The sequence below is a fragment of the Sinocyclocheilus rhinocerous genome, unplaced genomic scaffold (assembly GCF_001515625.1).
Source record: "Sinocyclocheilus rhinocerous isolate Xijiao unplaced genomic scaffold, SAMN03320098_v1.1 scaffold807, whole genome shotgun sequence".
Classification (NCBI taxonomy): domain Eukaryota; kingdom Metazoa; phylum Chordata; class Actinopteri; order Cypriniformes; family Cyprinidae; genus Sinocyclocheilus; species Sinocyclocheilus rhinocerous.
This window is the reverse complement of record NW_015650326.1, coordinates 69,465-80,407: the sequence shown is the minus strand read 5'-3', so window position 1 is coordinate 80,407 and position 10,943 is coordinate 69,465. Positions and strand designations below refer to the sequence as shown.

The 10,943-nt window shown below is 38.3% G+C and overlaps 1 protein-coding gene across 4 annotated transcripts; it reads right to left on the bottom strand.

The window, feature by feature from the left end:
• Nucleotides 1-4,990: 4,990 nt before the first annotated feature.
• Nucleotides 4,991-10,436, bottom strand: LOC107711693 (myosin light chain 1, cardiac muscle-like). 4 transcript variants are annotated; one of them, XM_016516711.1, is made up of 7 exons: nt 10,250-10,436; nt 8,664-8,691; nt 7,185-7,334; nt 6,860-7,033; nt 5,903-5,980; nt 5,477-5,509; nt 4,991-5,248 (listed from the first exon to the last, which is right to left on the bottom strand). In XM_016516711.1, the coding sequence occupies exons 1-6, from the start codon at nt 10,349-10,351 to the stop codon at nt 5,481-5,483; spliced, it is 561 nt and encodes a 186-aa protein (XP_016372197.1). In that variant the 5' UTR covers nt 10,352-10,436; the 3' UTR covers nt 4,991-5,248; nt 5,477-5,480. The 4 variants fall into 4 exon arrangements, with proteins under 4 accessions (XP_016372197.1, XP_016372198.1, XP_016372199.1 ...); XM_016516712.1 differs by having other exon boundaries at nt 4,991-5,164; XM_016516713.1 differs by lacking the exon at nt 5,903-5,980.
• Nucleotides 10,437-10,943: the final 507 nt, after the last annotated feature.

Sequence of the window (10,943 nt, the reverse complement as noted above, 5' to 3'; positions counted from 1 at the left end):
GTCTGATGGGTCTCGTAAGCCAGCAAGATGGTCTGGGGAGCGCTAGCCAGGCCCCCAGGAACCGAACAAGCGGGAATAGGAGAACCACCGGCGTATCTGCAGTGGGGCAGCGAGGTGGAGCACAGGGACCCGACCCGGAAGGCACAGCGTCATGGAGTGGGGTCTGAGTGTGCAGTGCAACACTTACCTGGCTCCACGGTTGGGCAGGGGGTGCGTGAGAAGGCATAGCGTCCTCGAACCGGGCCCTGCTGCCCGGTGGCGAAAGGAGAGGGGGATGGGAGGGTTGAGGCTGTGACTAGCACACTGCCATCCTCACCCTCTTGAGACCTGGAGAAACAGAAAACTGCTCTCTTGTTGACTGTTTGGGTACCAAACAAAACAAAAAGGGAACAAAAGATTGTCCACCCGGCCCTCCTCCGGGGGAAGGAGTGGTGCGGTCACTATCTCCTGAAGAGCAGAATCCAGAGTCTCCGGGTCGCCCGTCTCAGGAACGCTGCTTGCTCTGGCGCTTTACGGGCCTGGCGACAGGCTGCACAGGCTGCGCCGATTTCCTGCTGCCAGCTCCACGCTGCGGCCGGTGTGAAGGCTGCTGCGCTGGCCGAGCTGGAGCGGAGGTGGAGGCAGCGGGAGGGCGCCCTCGGCGATGAGCGGGCGGAGGAGCTGCATCTGCAGAGATCGGGGAGTCCAGGAAGCGATGTTTGTCCGCCTCCCTCATATCTGCCAGGTTCAGCCAAAGGTGGCATTCCTGGACCACCAGGGTGGACATCGTCTGACCGAGGGACCGCGCCGTGACTTTGGTCCATCGCAGTGCGCAGTTCCTGCATTATCTCTGGGTCAGAACTGCCCTCGGGCAGCTGCTTCAACGCCTTAGCCTGGTAGACTTGCAGGAGAGCCATGGCGTGCATGGAGGAGGCGGCCTGTCCAGCAGCTCTGTAAGCCTTGGCCATTAGAGCGGACGAGAACTTACAAGCTCTGGACGGGAGGCGTGGATTACCCCGCCAGGCGGTGGTGCTTTGCGGGTAGAGCTGCATCGCAATAGTGCGCTCAACTGGGGGGATCTCCACATACCCCTTAGCCGCCCCGCCGTTGAGGGCAGTGAGGACGGAAGAAGCACTAGCTCTGTTTCGTGCAGAAAAAGGTGCCCTCCAAGATCTAGTAACTTCTTCATGCACCTCTGGGAAGAATGGAACCGGAAGTGGCTGCCGGCGATCGGCCTGCGGCACCCCCAGGAACCAATCATCCAACCTCGAGCGTTCGGGAGATGGAGGGGGTTTCCATTCCAACCCACTCACTTCAGTGCATTCAGTGCAAGTGCATTCATTCACTCTCAGAAATAAAGGTACAAAAGCTGTCACTTTTCAAGGTACTCTTTTTGTACCTATTAGGTTCTAATATGTACACTTTAAGAACTAATATGTACTTTTAACTTGTGCGCTCCTCATTTGGGAGTCACACTCATGGTCTTCGCAGTCAAAAGTGACCGGACACCTGAAATGTAACTTTTTTTTTCTTCAGTAAAATAATTTGTAAAAGATTTTTGTTCAATAATATTTTTTCTTTTGTATTTTGAGAGAATTTATGCAATAATTATGATACATTTTTTCCCATTGAAAATAGTACACATTTTTTTTCTAATTTTTTACAATTATTTTTCAATTAATGCAGTATTTCAGATTAAAATAGAGACTAGGCCTTTAAAATCCAATTTTTGAAGACAGAATAGCACCTCCTGGCGAGAGCAGAAAAAGAAAAACTCTTAACCCTTGTGCGCTCCTCATTTGGGAGTCACACTCATGGTCTTCGCAGTCAAAAGTGACTGGACACCTGAAATGTAACTTTTTTTTTCTTCAGTAAAATAATTTGTAAAACTTTTATTAGGTTGTGGATTTAAATGTATATTAAGGCATTCTCAAAGACTACTTTTTGTCAAGTTTTATATTTTTTGTTGTTTTAAATGTTGATTTGAAGTGTAGGTTTTTGCATTATTATTACTACATTAAAACCTGAATTCAACACAGAAATCAGATTGTTACACAAAACATTAAAATTCTATTAAAATGTAACAAAAATTATTCATCCATTCATTTCCTATGGTCGGTCATTTTTGACCGAAGACCATGAGTGTGACTATTTTTTATTACGACCACTTAGCTTTTTCGAATCATGCCCTCAATTTTTTTTTGTGTTCACATACCAAGTGTCATAAAAGTCACCAAGTTTTGTACCATTCTGGTGAAGCTACGATTTTAAAAAAATCTAAATGTAAAATTCTCCGGTCAGAAATGACCAAAGACCGCACAAGGGTTAAGGTACCAAAATGGACCCTTTAGGTACAAACATGTACCTTTTGAAAAGGTACCGCCCCAGTGACAGCTTTTGAACCTTTATTTCTGAGAGTGTTTGGAACACTGCAACCTCATCAAACACTTCAGTAAATAATATCACTCTAAAAAATGTTGGGTTGTTTCAACCCAACTTTGGGTCAAATATGGACTAACTGAACCGTTGGGTTAAATTTTTACATTAAATTTTTAAGTCCAAGGTTAAGGTTAGTCCAAATTTGACCCAAAGTTGGGTTGAAACAACCCAGAATTTTTTAGAGTGTACAGTAGCCTACATTCAAGTGCATTACATATTGATCTCTTTTTAAATTAATTCATATAAATTATTAATTTAAACGTGCTAAACTGAGTGATAAATGCCTGTTGCGATATTTAATATGAAAATAAACATAATAACTCGGTTTATTAAAAAAAAAAAGTGGCAAAAATTGGCAGGATATACAAGACAACTTCACATGCATCTTTTTTTGGAAGTCAGTAATCAACCTGTATATAGCATGTGTGAAGCCAACGAATGATAATTGTTTTACAAAAGTCCAATGCCAAAGCGATCAGGAGATATAAAATGCATTGTTCATTAGCAACTTTTTTTTTTCTCCATGAGATGAACTTGAAAACAGGCAAAAACAGCTACAGTTATGATAAACGGAAATAGGCCTTAATGTGTTCATTTGTTTATCCATTCAACTTTGTAATTCTTTGTTCTATGATAAAATAATATGCATTATAAGAACACTATAAAGCAGGATATCTGACAATAAACTTACAAGAAGTTTGGCTATATTTGATCTAAATTCTGTTTCCATTTGTAAAATTTGAAAAGTATCAGACACTGTATTCCATATGTTTTGTGATCATCACTTGGATCTCTTTTAGAGAATATTTTTGAGGGTTTTGGCTGGATTTGTCCAAAAACAGTATTGTAGACAATTTATAAATTGGTCAGGTAAAGTTGACTATTATTATATAGGTCATTATGGTTTAAACGTTTACAGCTTTGATGAAGTCTAGAGTTAAAATAGAATATGATTTTATAAAATAATAATATTGTGTCAATGTTTAGAACAATGTTTAGCAAACAAAAATTGTATTTATTTGAGTGATGATGATGATGAACTTACAATATATCCTTCTTCTTCTTCTTCTTCTTTTTATAACATCAATTTAAAGTGTATGACAGCAGGGGCAGAATAATGGAACACCCCCATTACTTCACAACTTGCCAGATTGTGGGAGACAGGGTTCATCCTGTTAATGCAAGTTAATACAAGGGTTGATGTGAACTCCTCTGCTACAGAAAATGAGAACATCACCACTGGGTCCGGCACATGGGATGACCCTGATTGAAAACTCCATAGACCGAGGAGTGAGAAGAAGAAAAAAATAATCAGATGCTGAAATGTGATTTTGCCCTGTGCTGATTCTTTTCGGACCCCCTGTCAGCCAGTATAACACCTCTACCACCAGCTGTGCCTGTTTTCACTCCTATCCAAATCTATCCATCCATCCATCTATCTATCCACCTTTCTCCTATGCCCCATGATGCAAATTATGGGAGTAACTTCCTTTAAACTGTAAACAATCAGCGAATGGTTTTATAATAAACATTTATAAAACTGGGTACAATGAGATGACATTTTTCACCCTTCAATAGTTGATGATTTTTAATATTTGTAGTGGTATCTGTAACGGAAGCCATTAGAATTTCTGTGATGGTTTCTATTGTTTTGGTTTTTTTCAGCATGGAGTTTATGTTCAACAGCCATGAATAAAACCAATACATTTGATTATTTCCGCAGCATTATTACAGAAGTGTTAAATATCACTAGTAATATATGTCTATTATATTATGTAACATACGTTGTCTTAAAATTGTTCATTAACATTAACACAATGATATATCTGAAAGTGATTTCCGTCATTTTGACAGGTAACAAACATCGTGTTTACTTGCTTTAGAAACCTTCCACCAGGCTAAACACTGCTAACAATGATTAGAAGTGAAAAGAGGAAGCAATTACACGAGATACACGAGGATTTGGGAAGGAAAAACCAGAGATATTAGTGCATTCCAGTGAATTATCGTAAATTAAATCGAGAGAGCAGACCACAAAAGCGCAGTATACAGTATGTTGCCCTTTTTCATATAGTTACAGCGAAATACAAAGGAAAAAACTAATTGGGAGGAAAATAAAAGTGCTCTGAAAAGTGCTCTTCCATAAATATTCTTGTCACGTTAAAATCTGAAAACAGAACATAGAACATTTACAGCTCATTCTGTCAAACTGACAGATAAGGATTATTTGTAGCGCAACTTTATGTTTTGAAATGATCTTTTTGAGTGCCGGAAGTGCCTCCCATAATTTAAAACTCAGTAGGCTCGTTAGCAAAAAAAGGTGGACATTCGCATGCTATTTAAAGCAAATCTCAACACAAGAGTCTAATTTAGTTTCCTGGTTGTGTCAGCAGCCACTCAACCGAAGGAGAGCATCATCATATCATTAACAAACATGCTGCCATAGACTTTTATTTTAGTAAAACCCAGTCATTTCATCAGCTCCTCCACATCACACCTCTAAATGCAGACATTTGAATACAAGCGATAGCTTTCCAAGAATAGTGAAATGAAAAGGATTCAGAGAGAGGAGGCTGTTTAAACCAAGCGTGACATTTATTAAACTTTTTTTTGTTTTTTTGTATTGACAAACAGGTATGATGTAGGATGGAATATTTAGGCATAACAGACTGAGGAGAAACACAAAAATGAAGGTTTGAGAGATAGTTGGAGGCAGTGAGGACAGGGGACTAATGGTAGGAAACACCTGTGTGGGGTTTAATTTAAAAAAGAACAACGATGAAATAAAATCGACATTATGTTGTATCCTCAATTGAAGTGTCTTGATCGTCTGAAGAAAAGGAAAATAAAATCAATAAAAAAAAAAAAAATCAACACAATAATATTCAGTGCACATGAATCAAGATGAGAATCAAAGTGCTTTATAGAGTGAAATGGTTTGAATTAAACACCTAGTGATGAATGCCCATCGGAACAACATATCAAAACATAAATAAATAAATAGATCAATCAATCAATAAGTAATGACGCAAAGTGGAAAAAGGGTGGTTTGTCTTACCCATTCAGCCAGCCATGATGTGTTTTACAAAAGCTGTGGGAGGAAAAGAAACCATCTAAATCAATATTCTGTGCTAATGCATATTAAGTTTATATCATTCTGAGCCCAATTTTCTGATTTGGACAAAGTCACGTGGGTATAGTTGTTTTCGTTTTATAAGGGAAAAAATTTAGACACATCCAAAGTCAAAAATTGTACCAGATGAGACATTGTCATCTAGAGGTAAAGAGATCAATCACTTTTTAATTAGAGATAAATTATTTGGTTCTCATTGTCACTTATACTGCGTAGACATGAACTGTAATGTTATCAGCTGTTGATGACATATGTTGATTTATAAGGTAGCACATATTACTGGACATGCTGACATTGAATGAAACAGCTGAACAGCAGGTGATGGAGTTGTAAAAGTGTGTACAAACACACCCTCATAGTTTATACAGCCGTTTGCATCCTCCTGCCCAGCCATCAGCTGCTCAACCTCATCCTCCTTCATCTTCTCACCTACGGAGAAGACACGAGCACACATTCTCACCAGAGTTTCACAGTGCTCTGCATGAAAGCAGGACTGGCTTATCATCGTGTCTTTGGAGTTGCTAGTCTGATGGCAATGTATTCCAAGATTTACAAGTTATGGGGTATTTGCTTTTTTTACAATATTTTTTTATAATATATTTTTTTATAATATATATTAAAACTGTTGTGCTGTCTGTTGTTTACCCTGATAATTATCATATCATATCATATCATATCATGCTTGATATATTATACAGAGAACACATCCAGTCCAAACCATGATTTTGAGGAATTAAAATTGTTTAATAATTTGATAATAATTGTAATAATAGTTTAATAATCACTTGATTCAATAAAAATATAGGGAAGTTTTCTTCTCAAGAGAATTTATCTTGTTTTAAAGAATAATAATAATGATAATAATAATAATACAAAAATATTTTTCTATAACCCAGGGTTATTATAGTTAACTAAATCTAAAAAACAAAAAAAATCAATTAAAAAGAAAAAATATGTATATTGTGTAAACAAAATGAACATTAACAAAGTAAAATATAAACATCTTTTTATTTTAGATAGTTTCCAAGGCAACATTTTTCATTTTAATGTAGTATAACTTAAACTTTAAAATAATTAAAAATAAAATGTAAAAAAAAATTGGCAAAAAAATTACAAAAAAACAAACTTTAACTAAAACTAAAATGACAACATAAAAATAAAAACTGTTGCAAAACTATAATGATATCTCAATGATACAGTGAGAGATCCCAATGTTAAGGCTAAAAAAGTACGCCCAGGCATTTACTACAGCAATACGAAAGAATATTAAACTAATTTAGAATGAGTATTTTAGATGTTAAAGCTTACCCAGGGTAGCGAGGACGTGTCTGAGTTCAGCACCCATCACTGTTCCATTGCCCTCTTTGTCGAACACTCTCAGGCCCTCAACAAAGTCTTCAAAGGTGCCGCGGTCTTTGGCCTTGCAGATGTGTTGATGTATGGGCAGGAACTGTTCAAAATCCAGCATCTTCACTTGCATGTCTGCCAACAAATTAAGCAAGATGAATCTCTGTGGCATGATCGGGCTACACAGTTTGGCTCTTGGCATTTGAGAGTGGACAGTAACAGTTCGTTTGAGATTTACAGACCGTGGAGTTCTGAGGGACGGATTCTGTCAGGTTCAGGGTCTCACCTTCAGCTTTGGGTTTGCCTAAGACGTGCATAACTTCAGTGTTGGTGGGGTTCTGACCCAAAGCCCGGATCAGATCACCACACTGAGCATAGGTGATTTTCATCTCGTTGGTTGGCGTCCTGTCAAACAGTTGGAACGCATCCTTGAAATCTGCAGAGAAAAAGACAGTCGGACTTGAGTTTCTCACACTCCAACAGACATAAACCCTGTACGCTGCCAATACTTTAGATCACTGGCATGTGGAAATCTCTGTTAGATCTCTGTCCGGGAAATATGGTGTTGAGTTTTTATTCTATCCCATTCCATCACTTTTTGCCAAACTCAAAACTATGTGAAGGATCTGCTGTGGTCAACCCTGTGTGAGCGTCTTTCTTCTGTTCAACACAAAAGAAAATATTTTGAAGAATGTTGGTAGCCAAAAAGTTGACGGCAGCCATTGACTTCCATAGTGATAAAAAGTACTATGGAAGTCAATGGCTGCCATCAACTGTTTGGCTACCAACATTCAAAACTAACAGCATAATTTGTATAATCTTAGAATTGTACACTTCTGCCATATGGACATGACTTTGACACAGTCACCTCAGATAACAGATCACTCTTCATTGTAATGTAGAAATATTCATTTTCTGCAAAGCTGCTTCGAAATGATATATTTATCATGAAAAGTGCCATACAAATAAATGTGAATTGAAAGAGAGAGATAAGATGAAAACTCATCCAAAGACATTGCTGTCGAAGTGAAATTGTTTGCATTGATTTGTTTGCATGAAAAATATTGGTTGCACTTTATTTTACAGTACGTGTACTTACATGTACTTACAGTGTACTAACCTAAGAAAGTTCTTGTAATACAAGGTAACTACATGGAGTAGGGTTAGGTTTAAACTAGGTTCAGGGTTAGTACCTAGTTATTACATAGTTATTGTAATTACTATAAGTATGTAACAAAAATAGAAACAGAAAATAGTGTAATGAAGACCAAGTTCTAGTGAAATACTGTATTTTCACAATCCTCTATGATGCCTGTACACTCTGCTGGGTCAAAACAACCCAATTGCTTGGTTTGTCCCTATTTTACCCAGCACTGGGTTGTATTTAACCCAGCATTTTTTAGAGTGCATAGTATGTACATGAGGAACAGGACTGTAAAATAAAGTGCTACCAAAATATCTATGGGGGAAAATGCATTTATTTAAAAGCAAGTTGCATAAGTCATAAGGTTCTGTTTTGAGAGAATATATTCATTAATTTTTTTCCCATTTGATCAAGCACAAATCTAAAATCTTTAAATGTATAAAATGCATCTTGTTTTAAGGATTTTTTTTCACTGTAAATTGCATATAATAATAACAATTTTTTTTTTTTGTGGGGGCATGCAAGCAATGTCAGTCTAATTAAGGACTTAATTAAGGTTTGCTCTAAATGTACTCTTCAAGCACAATTAATATTGAAATGCAAACAGAAAATCTGGCTTACCCTCAATCTGCTCAGCAGTGAATTCAAGCTGTCAAGAGAAAAAATTATAATAATTACACAAAACTCTGAAGTCTAATAAATGACATACCAGACTATAAAGGGATTACATGTGATTATTAATGTTTAGGTGCTATTGTCCTTCAGTGCGTGACCCATCCTCCGGACACACACGCAGCTGTCAATGTCTGCACACTCACCCGGCTCTGGTTACTCAAATACAATCCTGTTTGTCCTGTGACTCATTGTCCAAAAGAATTTATGAGCAACCTTGAGTCAGAGGGTGTGTGTGGCCCTGCGGGTGTACACCCGATACCCCCTTTGTCATTACAGCACAAACTATTACCAGTCAGGGTTAGCAGGCTCAGACAGTGATTGAAGGCTGCAAATGCATGACACTGACAATTTTGTCCAACTGAAGAGATACTGAATCGTTAATGCATATTGCCCACTGAAACATCACAAAAACAATGCCACTGGATGCAGGAAATTATAGTTACCGTAAAGGATGATTCTCAGTAATCAAAGCTCATTAGAAATACTGCATCTCTTCTAGTTGAATGATATGCTTGCTTTATGTCTTCAACAAAATTTGTAGAATTTGTGAATCTTCTTCATAATTAACAATACCGTACAGTTTGGGTGGTCCATTCTGGAGCAGTGTAATCAAAATCACATTGTGTGTGGCCTAAACCTCAGTGGTTGGAACATATATTATGGCTTCTCCTAACCCTAAACTTTCAGACTAATATGTATGCAACACACTGCCAAATCAGCAGACTGTGGAAGATAAGCATTTGTAGATGCTCAGCCAATGAATCTGCAGGTTGTCCTTTTGGACGCACTACACCTTCTACATCAAATGGTGTCTCTGATGTTACTCAAAATAGCTCATGGACATCAATGAAAGCAACAAGAGCATAGCAGTTGTCTGTGAGAAGGTGACATTTGTCATCAGGACATTCAGTAGAGGAACTGATATCAAGATATTCTACATTCTTAAAAACAGAGTTTCCAAAAGAGGGTTTTCACCGTGATGCCACAGAAGAACCATTTTTGGTTCCACAAAGAACCTGTTAGCGAGCAGTTCTAAAAACAACCATTTTTTTTCTTAGTGTGAAGAACCTTTTTCCATTATAAAGAACCTTTTGGAACCAATGGAAATATTCCTTTTGTGCAATTATAGGTTCTTGAACCATTGATGCCAATAAAGAACTTTGTATTCTAGAATGAATAAAACAAACAAACAGATGCCAGTCAATTGAGAGAAAGTGCCTTAAAGTCTTTGGTCAGAAGTAGCAGGAATATTAGCACAATTCCATTTTCATTTTCTCTTGGTCTTCACCATAATTCATAGGGAAACGGAAAACTCAAACGGACGCTAGTTACATACATACAGACCTTAGTCATACTAGACACCATATTCAATTTGATAAAAATTAAACTGAACAGTTTTAAGTCTCAAATGTTCACAAAATTTAAATTGGAAGTTCTATTTCTTTTCTTTTTTTTGCATCTAAATGCTCCACATCAAGGCAAAACAGTGCAAGCCACTTGATGGTTTGCAGTCTCCTCTGCAGAGTTCGTACCTTGACGTCAGCTGGGTTAAACTCTGGCTCCTTGGGGGGCTCAGGCTCTGGGGGCTTGGGTGCAGCTACTGGTTTGGGCTCTTCCTTCTTCTTGGGGGCCATGGTGGTGGTTACGATGCAACACAGAGGGACGGAGACAGCACAGGGTCAGACACGCTCTGGGTACAGGACTCCATGCTTCGGGAGGGCACTTTATCCTCAGTCTGACAGGTATGTCCTGCCCCCTTTTGTCCAAGAAAGGTGCCAAATACAAAGAGGAACGCCGTAAAAGGACATGGCCTATGGCTTCTATTTGAGACACATTGTCCTCTCACAACAGACGGTCTCGTCTGTCTGTACTGGACCATAGGGGCTAAAGAGTTTGTTAATTTAGCTAGAAACTTGGGATTATGGATTTTGATCTTTACAGTCACAGTGAGAGATACATGAGGTCACTGCCTGTCGTTCAGAGTCGGGCTTGAGTTCTTCATAATGCATGCCACGTCTGAATCAGTTTTTTCCCCCTTGCTGTTCAGGGATAAATTGGAGCACAAGGGTGGTATCCCAATTTTTACAATTCAGTCAGGCACTAAAATGTTTATGAGGGTCCTCATGTTATAGAATGCAAAGTTATGTTTTTTTAACAGTTTTTATATTGATTGATTGATTGAGAAAGTTCTTTACATTTACATCAACCTGTACTTTTTAGTTCATT